Source organism: Nelumbo nucifera, chromosome 2, assembly GCF_055504915.1.
Source record: "Nelumbo nucifera cultivar China Antique chromosome 2, China Antique-T2T, whole genome shotgun sequence".
NCBI classification, from domain to species: Eukaryota; Viridiplantae; Streptophyta; class Magnoliopsida; order Proteales; family Nelumbonaceae; genus Nelumbo; species Nelumbo nucifera.
This window is the reverse complement of record NC_142650.1, coordinates 14,965,264-14,984,509: the sequence shown is the minus strand read 5'-3', so window position 1 is coordinate 14,984,509 and position 19,246 is coordinate 14,965,264. Positions and strand designations below refer to the sequence as shown.

Genomic DNA, 19,246 nt, shown 5'->3' with positions numbered 1-19,246 from the left:
TTCGATTTTGAAGCTTGCAGGCCGGCAGGGCACGGCACGAACAAGTGGGCCATGCTGACCTGGCCCGGCTCGGCTCAGCATGGCCCACATGTATTATATATATAATTTTTTATTTATTTTCAGTTTTATTATACGATTCTATTTCAATTGTATTGTAATTTTTTTAATTTCATTTTATTATTTTATATATAAGCATTTGTATTTTCTATCTTTTTGCCAAAAAAAATATATGGAATAAAAATTTAAGATTTTTTTTAATTTTTGTCTATTTTATTAATTTATTTTAAAATTTTCATTAATTTTCAATTGTTTTTTAAAAATATGCTTCAAACTGCCCGGCCCAGGCCCACCTGGGCTCATGTCATGGGCCATGCCGGGCCTGACCTGATTGTGGTTCTAGGCCAAGCAGGAATGGCCCACTTAGGCCCACAGGCCGGCACGCTAAGGCAAGGGCAGCCTGCTAAGTCGTCTGCTGTGTCAGGCTGGCAGAGCCCAGTTTACACCTCTATCAAAACGATGGTCGATGGTGTTGAGTGGCATGGGCCATGAATCATTAAGAATCTGTGTATTCACCGGTTTCTAATTGGCAACGATGAACATGGACTGGGCCGGAATTTTTTTAAGAGATGTAAGGGCACTCACAGTCCCTGATGCCCATAGCCTGGGCCTGGAGTGATAAAGATGTTCCAGCCCACTCTTATGCGGGTCGGGCATAGTTTGTCTTATCGGCCTAGGCTAGGCCATTGAAGCATTGAACCTATAGCAGCAATTAAACTAAATTCTGAAAGATAACCATGATAATACTCCTATCTTATGAACCACACAGATGTTGAGAACCCCCGCCTGAAAAGACAAAGATCCATCATCGAATTACATCCATAATTTGCGATCTCAATAATGGATCACCAGTCCGGATTGTTGCTCCGGATTCTGCTATATTATTTTGTCAAGGTTCCATAAAACCGTGAATATCACCAAAAGTGTGATGTTCTCTTTACGTGGTGGGCAGTTTGATTAGAATCGTGGGAATCTAGGCGAGATGATTGATACAATGTAAGGTTGAACTGAACTGTTGTTGGCTTCTTTGTTACATACTGTTAACTATCCACGGCAGTGCCTGCCTGCAATCCATCCAAATTCCAAGATATAACAAACTATTTTTATGGCTTCTCATGCAAAATTTGCCCACAAAAACCAGTCTCTATATTAGTATTTTTCTCTCAAGGTAAATCTATGATACTGGAAAGACATGATACCAGAAGATCTTTGACATGTGAATTGTGATGAATACCACCTGATTGATCACCTCTTTTATGATATTGGTTGATTGGAGGTGTATCCATATAAAAGTTAACTTTTGGATTGCTGTAGAACACCATTTCTATGTTCCAGGAAGCGAGTTAGAAGGATGCCTCATAGGCTTGGCCACGATGAGATTCTTTTTTAGGATAAACAACCCAATCCTGGAACTGAATGCACCACCACTGGAGCCTGTTAATATTCAATGCATATGTATACATACTGTCTTGAGGGCGAGCCTTAAACAGTTAAACAACTTCCCCTCCCTAAAGATCATCCAACTACTTGTTTGAGGCATATGAAGCCTGGTGGATCCAAGTGACCTGAATTTCTGGTTGGCTAGGCTGAGGGATAAATATTTTTCACTCTGAAATGTGCCATATCTGCAAGGGCTATAGAACCTTGGCTTGTTCCAGGTCTAAGTGATCCATACATCAAAATTCATTATCCTGTTAAAATCATAACCACTCCAAATCAACTTGTATAGATACCAAAATGTGTGCATGGTTGACTAGTATACAACACCTGCTATGCATAGATGAGTGATAGGGACTATTGCTTGTGCAGTGGTAAAACCTTGGGCTGACATGTAAGAATGTGGGCTCAAGTCTGAAAGTGGTCATTTCTGTTGAAGTTAGGGGGTGCAACTTGGGCAAGCTCGGGTTGAACTTTAGTTAAATCTTAAATAGGCTTGATCTGAGGGTCTAGGAATAACACAGTGGAAACATGGTGGAGATTAGGTCCATATCATTCTATTCCTTCCAATACCACAGATAGCCTGTACTAGTCCATTTTTATTTATTTCTTTATTTTTTTAATGATTTTGCTCCTATTTATAACTAGATAAGTGGAAAAGGGTTGCATACTTGCATATTTTATTTTCCAGACAACTAGCAGCATGGATCATGCATGGAACCATGCTTAAATTTCTTGCTTGTATATTAATAGAAGATGTTTGACTGGTGTATACAATCTATCACCATTAGTAACTCAAAGATATCAATTCAAAACTAATTTACAGGAAAAAGAAGAAAACACTTAATGCTCTATACATCAAACAAGGAAAATTAAGTCAAAGTATTGGGTAGAAACCATTAACTGTCAACCCACCATCAACAGGAATAACCTGGCCTGTAATGTAAGAGGAAGCAGGTAGGCAAAGGAATGCCACTAGAGATGAGACCTCTTTGGGCTCTCCAGGGCGCTGAAGAGGAGTGCGATAGGTGATTTTTTCCAAAAGTTCTTTGTTCTTGAGCACCTGGAAGGAAAAGATGAAACAGAAATTACAGAAATCAAGTACGCTTAAAGCAAATATGATGATACAATTTCAATGCAGGCCTTAATTCTTGATATAATTATATGATATACTCACATATGCATTTAAATAATGCATTATTACATTTTACCAAAAGGCATTAATCAGTCTATCTGTAAATGCCAAACCACTTCTCTTCTCTCTCTCTCTCTCTCTCCCCACCCTATGTGCACACATACCCATATACACACATGCTCCTATGACACTTTGAATGTTGGGAGCTTTCCAATTTGCTTCTCCCTACAATTTCACCCAAGGTGTACTATTTCTTTGTTTCATGTTCTGATTAGGTAGGGTTAAACCAATCCATCATTTTCATATCCCTCTATCATTAGGTATATGGTGACTGCAGGCCTATTTTGAACATAGTACATTCATGGAAATTATTTCTAGATTGCTCCCTATACATAGAATCATTCTCTTTTGACACCCCCAAAAATTTGTAGTACCTAAATGACATATGTAGGGTGAGATAATCTTACATGTTCCACGAGTGAGGTTTTGATATACCAAGGTGCAACAGCATTTGTTCTAATATTGTCCTTTGCCCACTCACATGCCAAGTCTCTTGTAAGCTGGTTAATTGCTCCTGGAGATGGCACAGTATACATCAGATTGCATAAACAACATCTAGATTCACATCCAAACTTCTAATATCAACTTTGCTACAGAAGAGATCAGGGCTTGTGAATGCATTACCTTTGCATGCTGCAGAAGCAGTCCCAATACCAAGTGCTACCAAACCAGCCACAGAGGATATGAATACGACGCTTCCTTTTCCAGATGATTTCAAAAGAGGATATGCAAGTTGGGAAAGATGGAAAGCAGACTCAAAGTTTGTAGTGATGATAGTGGAAAATTCTTCAGCTGTGTACTCTATGGTTGGTTTCCTTATATTTGTTCCAGCATTGTTTATCTAAAACCAGAAATCAGGCATCATAATTCTCTCATGGTTCAGGACACTGTAAAAGAAAAATAATCAAGTGTGTACCATGTAATGGAAGACCAAAAAAAAAACTTAGAAAGGTTTGACCTTATTCAAACATTATTAATGTTGGCCAGATTTACATTAAGTTGGTAATTTCTTACAATACAACAATTTGAAGGTATGACAGCCCCACTATCAATGCTTTCTATTATTTTTATTGTTGTTGTTGGGAGTAGATCCAATAGGTCATAAAATGATGGAAGGTAGACTAAGATGGTTTGGTCATGTGAATTGAGAAATGATTGAGGGCCCATAAAGTAACAATGGATATGGCACTGAATGGAGTGAAATGGCAGAGCAGAATTCATACCCCATATAGTTGGGACAAGGCTTACTTTTTCTTTTTTTTGGGGGGGATAGATAGGATGAGGCTTAGTTGAGTTGAACATATTATTAATTGTTGTTATTCTTTATTGTCATTTTTATTATTATTTATTGTCATTTTTATGGTGACCTCGGTGGGCCTTGGTGCAACAATTGGGTTGTTCCATTGCAGCCTGGGTGGCCAGGGTTCAAATCCTTTTTTTTTTTTTTTTTGATCAACAACATAGAAAAGATTCATTAATTTAAAAAGTCATTTACAATAAGAAGTTGTGGGCAGATAAGCAGTCCACAGTGTCCTACTAAATACATCATTGCCACAAACAAACCCTAGTGACAATCCCTACAAACACAGCCCAAAGGGTAACCCAACAGGCCAGGGTTCAAATCTTGGAAACTGCTTCTCTGTATGTGCAAGGGTAAGGCTGCATCCATTTATCAAAAAGAAAAAAGGGTAAGGCTGCATACATCTGTCCCTCCCCAGACTCCGCATTGGCAGGAGCCTCGTGCACTGGGCAGCCCTTATTTATTGTCAATTTTATGCTTTGTCATCAAAATATCTTATTTATGAGTGGGAAGATCCTTTGCCTCACGAAGCTGCTGCTCTTGAGGTGGAAAATCTGGAAGTAAAAACAGATTAAATCTCATTGTTTAAGAACAAAAATATTCACCCAGATATCTCCTTGCACATAACTTCCTTTTTGGGGAGAATAGGACTCTCTCACCAAAGGAGCAGTAACTTTGCTGCACATACTACTGTTAAAAAACAAATGTACATAGAGAACTCAGTTTTTAGATGGGTAGCTTTCATCTCACATTGGTTGGATACACATTTTTCTGTCATTATGGGGGATGGGGTAACTTGGCAGGCAAATTTGTAAATTTGTCCAACTAGTATCCACAAAGAGGCAAACTAGGATTTAGGGGGGAGTCCCACCAGTGATTTAAAAGGTGCGCCTAGGTGCATAGGTGAGGCGCATTTTAGGGTATGCACCTCGCCTAGGACCTAAGTGCTGCCCTTTCGAAAGGCGCACTCAGCCCAGGTCGCACGCCTTTTAAAAATTTGACGCTTTTTTGCTTTTTTTGAACTCCCTATTTGGTAAGGTTGATCATTCATTCATCCTAATAAAATATCTTCTTAAAAAACAATTAAAATTATAAAATCATTATTTTTTTGTGTGAGAACTAAGAATTTAAGACCATAACATGGACTTGTTTGGGCTTGCCTCTAGGGGCATGGCATAAGGTGGCTCGTAAAATTAGGAATGTAATATGTTTTACATCACATTAGATACTTGAAGTAATGTAATAGAGGAAAAAAACAGATTGTGGGTTTTACATGCTTGAAAATGTTTTATATGTTTGATTTTATTTTTAAATTCTCATTTGAATATGCTTTACATGTTATGTTTTTGTATTTTAATTTTAGATAATAGGTTTTTTACTTTTTTTTAAAAAGGTGTGCACCTCGCTTTGTGCCTTGCGCTTTTAAAACACTGAGTCCCACATGACAAATTGATTCAGGGGCACTTGCTGAATTAGGAGTCTGAGGCAAAAAAGCCAACTCCTTTCCATGCACAGAAGGGCTAGGGGCAGGCCGAAAAAGACATGGATTGAATTCATGAGAAATAATTTGAAGTCTCATGATTTAACAATAGATACTGCCCTTGATGGAGTAGAATGACAAAACAGGACTTTTGAAGCATGCTTTTCCATAGGACAACTCTCACCAGAGAGTTCCATAAGTCTATAACAGGTATAGATCCTGATGAAGGGCGATTTGGCCCAACCTAGTAATAGGGGGACACATGGACATGACCTGACTAATAGATGACAACTCAGCTCGACATACCAAGACCGCAACAGATCGAACTCGGATAATCAAACCACCTCGGCATGGGTCACCTCGGTACAAGGTCGCATCAGGACCATCTCGGTCCCAAGGCACTTCGGGGTTCACCCCAGTTCGGGACTGAAGAGCATCAGTTCGGGGATACCGACATGCCACTACGCGGTGATCCCGAAAACCCCTCCAATGGATCCCGGGCCTCACGGGATCACGCCATGTAACAGCTAGCATTATCTCCCCGACCGATTCGGGCGGAAGTGATGAACCTTATCGAGTGGTAGCATTATCTTCCAACTAATGCGGAAACGGGTCCTGTCTGGTGAAGATCCCGGAACTGATCCGCGAAACCCGCAAGGACTCGACTATATAAAGGCTCCACCCCCAAAGGTTCAAGGTACGCATGATTTCTCTGCTTTCTAGCTCTCCTACATCCTTAAGCTATTTCAACTCGCTACCAGTTTACTGACTTAAGCATCAGAGCGACCTTGCCGGGCTAGCAACCCCGGGTTCTCTGATCCTTCTCTTGCAGATCAACTTAGTACATCGTCCGCCTGGAAGCCAGATCACCTCCAACAGGGAGTAGCGAGATTGCGCAACATCATTTGGCGCCGTCTGTGGGAAACGTTACAAAAAGCCTTTCTCCACCATCAATAACAGAATCAAATCCATGGCTTCCTCTAGCAACGCCGGACAAAACAACGAAGCGAACGTCTCCGGGGGGCAACCTCAGTTCCCGTCTGTCTGCATAGGTCAGTTTACCATACCGCTTACTGCGGTTGGGGTCCTAACGCTGACCATGCCCCAAGCGATTTCACAAGTGAACGCGCCACTCCCTCCTGTAGTCGGCGCGACATTTGCTGAACCATCTGTGGTTCCCCCTGGAGTCGGGCAATCCCAACTTGACGACCTGGTACACTGCGTACGGGCCATCCAAGTCCAAATGCAACAGGTCCAGCAGTTTCAGCACTATCAACAACAGGTCCTCCATCACTTTTACCAGCAACAGTACTAGCAGCAGTTCCCTCCGCTACAACAGAATCCGCAGCCGGTTCCACCTCAGCATCCGGCGACACAGCAAAATCAACCCCGTCGTCGTCAACAGAATCGCTCTCCCCGTCGAGGCGAGACCTCCCAAGTCCCACTTCCTCTTGGGAGTCAGGTCTCGTCCCGCAGCAGGAGGGATAGGCAAGTCACCCCGCCCGCTTCTCAGGGCAACTTGAACAGATCGGGAGATACTCAGCCTGCCAGGGCCACGTTACCTCGGCCTTCTCATCAAGAGGGCTCGCTCGCAGGCAACCGGTTCGGGCCCCTAGCCGCAGACTCAAAACAAGTTCCATCCATTCATGGTAGCCAGGCTCAACACCCAGAGCCACTCCGCACCAGAACGGTACCAGATCATACGAAAGTCAGTAGCACTAATGCGGAGCCGGTCAAGAAGAAGCAACAAAAGCGTCGCAAGGCACGACGAACTATAGCTCGTAGCCAGCTCGTCGTTCCCAATCAACTAGAAACAGTGAAAGGCAAAGAGGACGCGAGCTCAGCGGCCACAAAGACTGCTCCTCTCCTGTCCGAGTCGTCTCCTTTATCCTCTGAGCTCCTGGTGGCCTCTATGCCAAAAGATTTCAAAATGCCTCCTCTGGACAAGTACAACGGATCCTTCGATCCGAGTGATCATGTAGACTCCTTCCAATCCCAGATGCACCTAGCTGAGGCTAGCGAGTCAGTCCTGCATGTGCGTAGCCTTCTCCACAACATTTAAAGGAGTAGCTTGCACGTGGTACAGGAACCTCGCGCCAGGGACGATCAGAAGTTGGGCACAGTTCGTGGAATTGTTCACCTCGCACTTCATCACCAGCAAGAAGTGTCTGAGGTCCCAAGAAAGCCTCCTAAACATAGTTCAAAGAGAAGGGGAGTCGATTAGAAGCTATATCAAACGCTTCAATGACACCTGCTTGTAGATCCCCGATCTAGATCCAACAGTGAGGTTCACGGCGGCGAAGAAAGGTATAACACACAGAGAATTCAAGTGGCATGTGGTGGCCAATAAGCCGAAGGACATCACGAAATTCCTCAAGCTTGCCGATCAGTTCATCGGGACCGAGGAAGAGATGAACCAAAAGACTGAGAATCCAGCAGAAAAGAGGAAATGAGAAGGTGACAGCGCAGGTAACGGTGGCAACAAGCGAAGAAAGAGCAAGTCCCCGACTAGGGGAGGAAACAAGTCCGGGAGCCGATATCCTTCACAATCTCACAAGTCAGTTCGGCGTTCCCGAACTCCGCCAGTTGAACAGACAAGCTACACACCTCTCAACGCGAAGCGAGGAGAAATCCTTATGACAATCAAGGACTCCTCCTACGTCAAGTGGCCACCTCGGTTGAGGGGGGACCCCGCCACCAGAAACAGGAACGTGCATTGTCACTTTCACAAAGATCACGGTCATAGTACCGAAAACTGTAGAAACCTCCGCGATGAGATAAAAAAACTCATCCGTTGCGGATATCTAAAAAATTTCATACAAAAAGAAAATAAAAACCAAGCAGATCGGCAGGAAGAGAAAAGAAGAAATGCTCCCGAGTCCAGTAGCAGGCAGAATGAGTAGCCGCAGAGGCAGCTACCAGAAGAAAGGCCGATCCGCGGAGTAATCAACATGATTACTGGCGGGCCATCATCGCAGGCTGCACCTCAGCGGCGAGTAAAGCTTCAGTTCGCAAACTAGAGAATGAAGAGCATAATCCACTGAAGCGACCCAGGCTCGAAGATCCCATTTACTTCACAGAAGATGATGCACGTGGGATCCAGTACCCCCATGACGATGCCTTGGTGATAAAGATGAGACTGAATGACTTCGAAGTAAAGCGCGTCCTAGTGGATTCGGGCAGTTCGGCCGACATTCTGTTCAAGGACGCCTACGACAAGCTCCAGCTCCAAGAAAGCGATCTCAAGCCGACAGATACACCCCTGGTAGGCTTCAGCGGCGAAGAGGTCAGACTGCTAGGGCGAGTCTCAGTACCCGTAGAGGTCAGCACGTAGCCCAACATTGCAAGGTTCGAGCACACATTCCTGGTGGTCGCGACTCCCTCCCCGTACAAGGCCATTGTAGGTCGGCCTATTACGCACGCCCTACGTGCAGTAGTATCCACCTACTACTTGGCCATGAAGTTCCCGACGAACTATGGAGTAGGGGTTGTGCGAGGCGACCAGCTCAAGTCTCGCAAGTGCTACGTTGCCGCTCTCAAGGGAAAATCCAAGCTAGTGGCTGATATCGAGCTCAAGCGACCTGTGGAGTATCCCGAAGAGCGAGCTACGCCAACGGAAGAGACGGTCCACATCCCGGTCTCAACAGAAGATCCAGCCAAAACTCTCCAGATCAGCGCTTCGATCAAGGAACCACTCCGCGACCTCAGTTGGAAAAACGACATCCTTGCTCTTGAGCAGCCCGAGCCGAGGGGTCATTATACTGTCCTTTGGGAGCTAAGGCTCGGGTGCCGAAGTGCTCTCCGGTTCATGAGGCAGAACGCATTCCTCCTGGTCTTCGTCCAGGTCCACAACGGGAGGCCAAGGGCGGGCCTCCTCCTCCAGGAGCTCTGCAGAGATCGACTCCGGCGCAAGGACCTCGGATGGAGTGGGGGCAGAAGGACCAGCCTCATCGCGAGGCTTTTTTGAAGCCTTCCTCTTCTTCCCTCCTCTTTGGAAGCTCTTGAGAAGGTTCTCAGCGTCGACTTCCGACATGGCTATTGCAGGAGGAAAAGGAAAGGTTAGTCACGAACTAAGAAAAACTTAAAGTAAGTACCGAGGTGAAGACCTACCAGGAGGGCTCAGTCCAGCTCGCACAAGCTTCTCCTCGGCCAAGAAATCTTTCATCTCCAGGCCGAGGTCCCTCCAAGAGTTAACAACTGCCCTAGTCTCCGCATCTAAGCTCACCCTGGGATATTTGATAGCCACCCTCCAGTGAGTCAAGAAAGGCCATCCCTCAGGATTCCGAACAAAAAAGTACCTTCTCTTCCAGGTCGGCACTTTGTTCGGGCTACCGAACAGGATTTTAAACCCGGGCCGAGGAGAGATATAGTAACTCTATCGAACGTCCCCACACAGACAAGCGGAATTCTTTTTAATTGAACAGATCGAACTAAAGACGTCTAAAGACAGAGGTCGATTGTATTCGTGGAACAAAGAGATGGTACCTACTATAGTCCGGATTGAGTTCGGGTGAAGTTGGTCGATAGTGATGTTAAAAAACTTGATTATCTCTATAATGAAGGGATGGAGCGGGAAGCGCAGCCCAGCTACGAGCTGCTCTTCGAAAACTGCGAGCTCATGGTGATCATGAGCCCAAGGGTATTGACCTAGAGGAACGCTAAAAACTAAACTATCAGGGAGACGGTAGCGAGCTACCAAAGACAGTAGCCTATCCTCCTCCCGAGCTTCGGGTTCCTCAGGCCGAGATGGCCCAACTTCAGGTAAGGAAGTTTCCTCTAAGGGGCGAAGGGGGGAGCTACCTAGCGAGGAGCTGACCTCGCTAGCGGGAACCGAGGACTGCACCTCGACACCCTCGAGCTCACTAGAATCACCTAGGAGCCTATCTATGCTAGCACTAGACATGATTAAAACAAGAATAACAAAGTAGAACAAACTAAGAAAAACAACGAACTCACCAAAAGAAGAACGACCTCGGAATACAAAGAAAGAGCGAGCTGAAAGACTCCGATGCGACCTCGGGAGAGCTCAATCACAGAATTTTTGGCGAAGAAGAGGGGTCCCTCGGCCCCCTATTTATAGTTCACTGCGAGTCGATCAACGGCTAGGGTCTGCTTGATCCAACGGTTCTCATGAAAACTGGTTGCATGACGCCCGAGGACGAAATCAGTTGAGCGCGTTTTTAACGTCTGCGGAGTCCATAAACAGCGTGACGTCCGCGCGTACACCCAACACGACCTAGGCTACGGCTGGTTAAACCGAAGGTTCGAACAAGTCCGACCGACTGATCCGCTCGACAGACCGCCTAGACCTCGTGGAAAATCCACCTGGACTCGTCATGAACTTCCCGCACCGGGTTGGGACCCCTGGCTCGGGGAGTAGGGGGCAATTGATGAAGGGCGATTTGGCCCGACCTAGTAATAGGGGGACACGTGGACACGACCTGACTAATAGATGACAGCTCAGCTCGACATACCAAGACCGCAACAGATCGAACTCGGATAATCAAACCACCTCGGCATGGGTCACCTCGGGACGAGGTCACCTCGGTACAAGGTCGCATCAGGACCACCTCGGTCCCAAGGCACTTCGGGGTTCACCCCAGTTCGGGACTGAAGAGCATCAGTTCGGGGATACCGACATGCCACTACGTGGTGATCCCGAAAACCCCTCCAACGGATCCCGGGCCTCACGGGATCACGTTGCGTAACAGCTAGCATTATCTCCCCGACCGATTCGGGCGGAAGTGATGAACCTTATCGGGTGGCAGCATTATCTTCCAACTAACGCGGAAACGGGTCCTATCGTGACGAAGATCCAGGAACTGATCCGCGAAACCCGCGAGGACTCGACTATATAAAGGCTCCACCCCCAGAGGTTCAAGGTACGCGTGATTTCTCTGCTTTCTAGCTCTCCTACATCCTTAAGCTATTTCAACTCGCTACCAGTTTACTGACTTAAGCATCGGAGCGACCTCGCCAGGCTAGCAACCCCGGGTTCTCTGATCCTTCTCTTGCAGATCAACTTAGTCCGTCGTCCGCCTAGAAGCCAAATCACCTCCAGCAGGGAGCAGCGAGATCGCGCAACATCAGATCCCATGAGAAGTTGTCTAGTGGACTGTGGAGAGTTCTTCTTCTTCTTCTTCATCTTCTTCTTCTTCATATAGTTCTTTAACTGGTTTTACTACAAAATTACTTTGTTTTTCATATTGTGATTTGGAAAATGACCTGGCCATTTCGTATATGTGCATGGCAAGTGCATGATTATGAGTGCGCAAGTGAGTTGTTGGATACCTGGATATAGACTGCTAGCATCAGTTTGGCTGGAGAAGATCTAAAGTAAAAATATTCATACAACAGCCCCCTCTCTCTGGCAATGGAAGTTCATTGTGATTTACTCCTTCATGATATAGTATTACATTAGTTCCATTTAGTATTTATACTATGAAACTTACAAAGATAACAGCAAGGCTCCATTCTTTTCTTAGTTTTGAATTTCTACAATTGCCAATAACAATTTTTTTCCTCATTGAATTCTGTTTTAGAATCTCATGAAAGCACTTGTTTGAAAATGGGTTTCCATTCCATTACAGAGCTATTCCTTCACATCAACAAATGCCTTACTTTCAAGCCTAAACACCAGAATAAATGAAGAAAGAGGAGAAAAATAGAAGGGCAAACTTACAAGGATGTTCAGCTTGCCACTGAAAACAGAAGAGACAGTTTCCATCAGATCCTTTCGTTGTAGTTGGGCTGATACATCACAGACTGATTCGGTGACTTGGAAACCCTTGGTCATCCAATCTCCCAAGCAACAATTGAGCTCATCTTCATTTCGAGAACATGTATGTACAATCGCCCCTAGTCCAGCTAACTCTTCCACAATGGCATGACTGAACACATAATAGAGATTTTATAAAAGGTATGGTCCAACCCTTGAGGAATAAGGTTTTAGAAGCATTGTCAAACCATTAGAAATAACAAAAGGAGCTTTGAAGAGTCAAAGAACAAACATATAAAATTTGAAACAAGCAGGAAAAAAGGGAACAGGTTAAAAAAACAAAAGAAAAACAGAAGTGGACCCAATGCCTCTGGTTCCTCCAGTAACCAAAGCTGTCATTCCCTTTAAAGACCATCTTGCATCTCTATTATTGCTCCCTGCCTCTGCTTTGCTCTTTCTTGCTGTTTCTCCTATTCCTGCAAATGATCATGCAGCAATCAGGTCAAACCACTGAATTTCAACACATTCATGACTTAAAAGGAAGAATGATTTGGGCTCTTGTTTTTTACTAAAGCAATCCTGGCAACATGACTATCACTTTTAATTTTACTAATGGAATGTCATACACATTTCACATATAACCAATAAACTTGACTAAGAGAACCTGGCCAAGAGTGATTCTTTGATGAGTACCCAACATAGTTAAATCTCTTCATAATGAACAAATTCAGATACTTAGAGGTTGTATTTGGATTAGGGTTGAAATGGAAATGTACAATGTAACAAGTAATAGCAGAGTGCTGCAGGAATGTACCCATAGAGGTCTTTGCTAGAGAGAGTTTGAGGGTCCTTTGCATGAAAAATCCTTATAGGGTGAAGAGTTGTGGTGCTATGAACTTGCAAGAGATAATCCCTGGAGGGTCACCGAAGCAAACATGGAACTTCTTCCCTGGGTTGTCCCTTGCCATTCCAAGCTTTGTAGGGTTTACTTGAGTGTGTAGAAAGGTACACTGAAAACCATGGTTTAATTTAAGAAGTTCATATCTTAAAAATCACCTCAGGACAGGTGGCATATATGCTTTTGGAGTGATGATTGGAATAGGCGCAGGCAAGCAATCCCCTTTGTGACTCTTCACCAGCTGGCTGCATGCAAAGTATTCAGTATAAGTCAATGCCATGATCTGACAGGTGGTGAAGCTGTACAGAATCCCAGACCACAATGCCATGTGAATGATTTTGAGGTTGATACATTCAATTATTCCTCAGTCTGCCATGGAAGTGGATTAAGGAAGCAAATGTCCCTTCCGAAGCCTCTTTTTTCTTATGGACCACATATTATATGAAGGAGAAGAGGTTTGGAGAAGAATAGATTCTCTTTGTAATTTACATGGGCAATTGGTAACTCATGAATATGTTACCCTTTCTCTGGAATAAGATTTAGGTTCACTTTTTTGGACCTTTCAACCATAAATTGGTCATTCCAAGAGACTTGCCAGGCCTTGCTACTCCTCTCTTTGCATGGGAGATTATGGAAGGAACAGAATGCACACACACATTTGATGGAAAAGCTGGACGTGGATGTTGCAATTGGGAAAAGGAGACCTTTTTTTTTTTTTGGGGGGGGGGGGGGGGTATTGATCTTGAAGGACTTCAAGGGTTTCAGCTCAGATATTTCCAAAACACATTGACAAGCAATAAGGGGCCATTGCTTAGTACGATAGGAAATTTTGGGCAGGCAATGTGAGAAGGCACGTTTGAGTTTGAGAGCATCCACTTCGTACTTTATTGAAGTAAACTTGTGCCCAGTCCATCCCATCCAAGACCACAGATAACCAGAACCAACACTGGGTAATGGCCTTTTTCTTACTGGAAACTGATAACATTTTATTTATCATTGGAAGTAAAACGGTAGGCATGCACATGATGTTCATATTCCTTGTGTTAAAAATGAAAAGAGAAGTGTCTAAGCACACAGAATTACAAACGATTAGGGATAAGATAGAATAAGCAGTTATGACAAAAAATACAGAACAGAGCATCACGAGTCAATATGAATTTAGCAGTTCCTGAGTTTCCTTGGGATATAAAATAATACAAAGTATAAAGCCTTGCACTCTACATATTTGTATTTGTACTCCTTCCAAACTGAGCTTAGAGAACCAACGAAAAGGGGGGAAAAAGGAAAACCAGTGCTGTTTATCTTCATCTTTTCTAGAATGCATGCTTTCGAGCACTCTATCACGTCAGAAACACTCAAAAGAAGGAAGCCACTGACGGAACAACTGACACTGAAGTTTCAACCTTGATATAGCCTTTCTTCACTCATCTAAAACCGGGCAAACGACCCACAACAGAGCAACTTCATTTAGACTTGGAGACTACCAGATTACTAAAAGCAAATAATAAGCCCAATTAAAATGTTATGCCGGAAATGATGATACATTGGAAGCTCAGAGAGAGTCACAAAAGAAGAGGACAGGAAAAATAAAAACAAAGAAAAACTCGAACAAAAAATAGCACTTAATGCTGCAAATAAGTTTTGAACATCAGATGAAAAACCCACGAGAACTTTTATGCCGGCATTGCACAACAGACAAACACATTTGCGATTTCATTTAACTACTTTTACATTGTCTATGTTTCTGTCTCTGCTAGAAAGTCCAGAATCAACAGAAAAAAAGCTCGGCACGAATCCGGTAGAAATTGGGTGGAAAAAAGAGTGTGGGTTCAGAAGCAGATCTGTATTCACTTACCACTGGCCATGGCCACCGTCAGCGACGTCGTAGAAGCCCTGCAGGATCCGGTGGCGAGGGACAAGGATGAAGCTGGGCGCCGAGAGGATTTATTGTATGGGAGAAGAGAGTGTTTGTGTATGGCTTGTGAGTGGAGTGGGGAAAAAGAATATGAGAAAGAAAGGGAGTTTTCCAGTGAAGACTTTTCCATCGAAGTGGAGGTATGCTGGAGAAGAATGTCCAGTTTCGCCGGCAGACAAACTGAGATCAGATAGCGTTTGGCTTTGGCACTCCCTCACTCCATGAAATCAGAAAACAACATAGGCTATGTTTCGTTTGAAGTAAAAGGCAGGAAAGGAAGGGAAACTTAAACAAGTAAAGATTTCTCTATCTTTTCCGTCTTTCCCTACTTTTTACTTCAAACCAAACACAGTATTAGAATTCAATCTGGGTAGTACTTTTGTAAACGGGTATATACTCAATTAAGAATCAAGTTTCATTAAGCCCCGCAAGCAGGTACCCATAATTAGGGAAAATTCCCAATCATACCCTGTACTTTGGCTCCGGTGACAATTTGGTTTCTAAACTTTCAAAATGTGACAATTCAGTACTTGTTGTTAATCAGTCCGTTAATCAACCATTAAGTGATATTTGAAAAGTAAAAAAATGCTCTTTGAATGCCATCTAATTCTCTTTATCAACCATCCAAACATTGACAAAAAACTGAACAGTCCCAAATCATAGCCTCTTCTATTTAAAAAAGTTGATGACTGTTTTCATTTTATTGTCAATGTTTGGATGGTTGATAAAGAGAATTAGATAGCATTCTTATGGCATATTTTACTTTTCAAATGTCACTTAACGGTTGATTAACGGTAGGTACTGGATTGTCACATTTTAAAAGTTCGGGTATTGAATTGTCGTATTTTAAAACAGGGTACTGATAAGGAATTTTCCCCCACAATTATTTATTTATTTGGTAGAAAACTGAGAAAAAAAAAACAGATTAAGAAAAAGAGGAAAAAATTGCAGAATCTTCTGCTAGAGGCCCTATCAGCCAGTTCGGGGGAGAGTTCCAAGAACCTGAAACTCCATCCTTTCCTTTTGAAGCAAGAATATGAGCGGACTTGTTAGCAGTCCTGTTAATCCAGATGAACCTACAATCCAAACCTGCTATGTTATAATAATCTGATAATAGAGGCCAAGTCTCTGGGGGGCTTTCAAAAGATTTCTTATTTAGGATAGATACTAGAGTCCTGGATTCACAATAAATCAATAGGTTTGAGAAACCTTTGCTGGTGGCCCACATACTACATTCACAGATAGCTACTAGTTCAGCATATATAGCAGATTTTGCTTTACAGGGACCACAGTTTGCAGTTAAAAGAGAACCAGAATCATCTTGTACTATAAAACCAAAACCACTTGAACCATCCTTTGAGAATCCACCATCTGTAAAAGCTGTACAAAACAGACCCAAAAAATTCTGTTGGACTTCACTCTTGCTTTGATTTGCTTTAGGAGTTGAGGGGTCTTCCGATTCTTTCTGGGAAGCTTTCTGAACTTCCGACATCAACTTGTTAGCAGATAATAGTGTGAGAGCAGCATTGGGGATAATTCCATTAAAGACAAAATCATTTCTAGCCTTCCACACCATCCATAACAAAATAGCTGAGAACTCTAAGTCAGTCCTAGTAAAATTAGAAATAGCATCTAACTGGGCTGTCCACTGGCCCCACCATTCTGCAAATGATTGAACTGAAGTCCCGAAGGGGAACCTCGCATTTAATCTACTCCCAAACCATACTGCCCTAGTATGACTGCAACCCAAAAGAGCATGAAGGATGTCTTCATTGGCACAATCACATAAATGGCAATTTCGATTAGACCCAATACCTCTATCAGATAAAACTGCTGACACTGCAATACTGTTGTGGCAACATTTCCAAATGAAATATTTTATCTTTGGGGGGATTCTGAGGACCCAAAGATCTTTCCACTGAACTTGAGTTAGGATGCCATGAGATCTATTAATCTCATCAAGGGAATTCAGTTTACATCCTACATGATTTTGCATCTGGAAACCAGCACAATTTGTCCTCACCCCCTCTTCTAGGGAGATCCATGGCTAAAATCTTTTGGGCTACTATAAAGTCAAAGTTGTCATGATTTTTTCTTGAGTTCCATTCATTTGATTGAGGGTCAATCAAGTCACTGACTCTTTCTACTTGAGTTGAGATGGTTTTGGCCCTAAAGGCTTAAAATTTGGCAGTCCAGAAATCCATGGATTTTCCCAAACATTTAAGTTCTCCCCTTTTGCCACACACCACACAGCCCCTTCTCTCAAAATCTCCCTACCTGCCAACAAACTCCTAAAGCCCCAAGAACAAGAAGATGGAACATGTAAAGACCAAAAGTTCTTTCCTCGAAAATACCTACCCTCTATTACTTTGGCCCAAAGGCTATATTTATTTGAGAGAAACCTCCAAGCTAATTTTGATAAAAGGGCTAGGTTGAACAGATGTGAGTCTCTAAATCCTAGGCCTCCCCTCCATTTGCTTATGCAGATTTTTGTCCAACTAACTCAATTGACTTTCTTGCTAATCTTTGATTTTCCCCACAATTTTTTTTTGAAATCTAGCCAATTGAGCACATACCTCTTTTGGTATCATAAAGCAAGACATTGAGTAAGTTGGCATAGAGCTTAGAATGGATTTGACCATCACCTCTTTTCCAGCAGTGTTCAATAAGGAAGATTTCCACCCATTTGCTTTGAATTCCACTCGCTCACACAAATACTTGAAGTTTCTTTTCTTTGATTTGCCCAAAGAAGATGGAAGACCCAAATAGGATGAATGATAGCTAACAGCTTGAATACCCATAATTTTGGAAAGAAACATTTTTAAATTTTGGATGCATGTTTGGACTAAAGTAAATTTCTGATTTAGTGAGATTTACCTGTTAACCCGAAATTTCCTCATACTCCTTCAAGGCATTCAAGATCTGTCCACCTTCTTCAAAACTTTCTTTGGAGAAGATATACGAGTCATTTGCAAAGAACAAGTGGGTAATAGCAGGACAGGAAGGATTCATCTTAATACCAGAGACAACCCCTGCATACATGTAGCTTATGAATCATTAGTGAGAAGACTTCAGAGCATGGTAGAAAAACATATCGAGATAGAGGGTCTCCTTGTCTCAAGCCTCTAAAAGGTTTGAAGAAAACACTTGGGCTCCCATTAACCAGAATTTGAAAGGTTTTAGAAGTTATGTATTCCACAATCCATTTCACAAAAGATTCCCCAAAACCTAATTTCCTCAGAACACTCTGAACAAAATTCTATTCTATTCTATCATATGCTTTGCTCATGTCAATTTTAATAGCCATGAAGTTTTGTTTTGACTTGGTAGTTTTCATGTAATGGATAATTTCATGGGCAATCAAAATATTGTGAAAAATCATTCTACCAGGAACAAAAGCATTCTGATTTGGGTTGATTATTTAGGAAAGGAAAGGTTTTAGCCTGTTGAACAGGATTTTGCTATTATTTTGTAAAGGGAATTATAGAGACTAATAGGTTTGAACTGAGAGGCAATTTCTGGGTTCTTACATTTTGGAATCAAGGCAATGAATGTTTTGTTCAATTCCTTATGCATGATTGCTGTATTGAAGAAATCCTGAATTGCCCCTACCACTCTTGGGTCCACTTTGTTCTAGTAATTTTGGAAAAAGGAATTTGGGAACCCGTCTGGGCCTGGAGCCTTGTGCGGGCTCATTTGAAAAAGAGCTTCTCTAATTTCCTCTGGAAAGCTCTATTGTCCTCATTTGTTATGGAAGGCTGAATTAAGTCTAAGAGGTCCTCCCTTTCTTTTGGATTCAAAGAGATAAAAAGTCTTTAGAAACTTTCAACCAGCATCTTTGAGATGTATTTTTGATCAGATACCCAATCCCCCTCTTCATTTTTAAGGGCAACTAATATGTTCCTGGCCCTTCTTCTTAGAGTGACTTGATGAAAGAATTTTGTATTCTTGTCACCAAGTTTTAGCCACATTTGTGACTTTTGCGCCCATAATGTTTCTTCTCTCTTTAGCTCTTCATCTAGTTGATTTTCTAGCTCATTTACTTTTGTCCGGCTATATGAACACTCAGGCTTGTTACTTTGCATGCTAATTTCCATTTGTATAGCCTTAATTTTGTCTTGTACCTTCCCAAATGTTCTTTTATTCCATTTTCTCAACTCAGATTTTAGGTTCCTGCATCTCTTAATAACCTCTGCTTGATTCTTATTAGCATTCCCAGTCTCCCACACTTCTTCTATGATCTTAC

At 42.8% G+C, this 19,246-nt stretch overlaps 1 protein-coding gene across 5 annotated transcripts; it reads right to left on the bottom strand.

Moving 5' to 3' along the window:
• Window positions 1-2,172: 2,172 nt before the first annotated feature.
• On the bottom strand, window positions 2,173-18,058 carry LOC104597109 (tropinone reductase homolog At5g06060-like). 5 transcript variants are annotated; one of them, XM_088898239.1, is made up of 7 exons: window positions 17,878-18,058; window positions 13,002-13,330; window positions 12,549-12,663; window positions 12,152-12,359; window positions 3,314-3,530; window positions 3,097-3,203; window positions 2,173-2,557 (listed from the first exon to the last, which is right to left on the bottom strand). In XM_088898239.1, the coding sequence occupies exons 2-7, from the start codon at window positions 13,042-13,044 to the stop codon at window positions 2,372-2,374; spliced, it is 876 nt and encodes a 291-aa protein (XP_088754365.1). In that variant the 5' UTR covers window positions 13,045-13,330; window positions 17,878-18,058; the 3' UTR covers window positions 2,173-2,371. The 5 variants fall into 5 exon arrangements, with proteins under 5 accessions (XP_088754365.1, XP_088754367.1, XP_088754364.1 ...); XM_088898241.1 differs by having other exon boundaries at window positions 13,002-13,326; XM_088898238.1 differs by lacking the exon at window positions 17,878-18,058 and adding an exon at window positions 14,941-15,081.
• Between the last annotated feature and the right edge of the window lie 1,188 nt (window positions 18,059-19,246).

Coding starts and splice junctions, on each gene's coding strand:
- LOC104597109 (XM_010258514.3), bottom strand. CDS start 15,130: ATGGAAAAGTCTTCACTGGAAAACTCCCTTTCTTTCTCATATTCTTTT. Junction 12,664..14,940: donor GACGGTGGCCATGGCCAGTG/GTAAGTGAATAC, acceptor GATCATTTGCAG/GAATAGGAGAAACAGCAAGA. Junction 3,204..3,313: donor TGCTTCTGCAGCATGCAAAG/GTAATGCATTCA, acceptor TGCCATCTCCAG/GAGCAATTAACCAGCTTACA.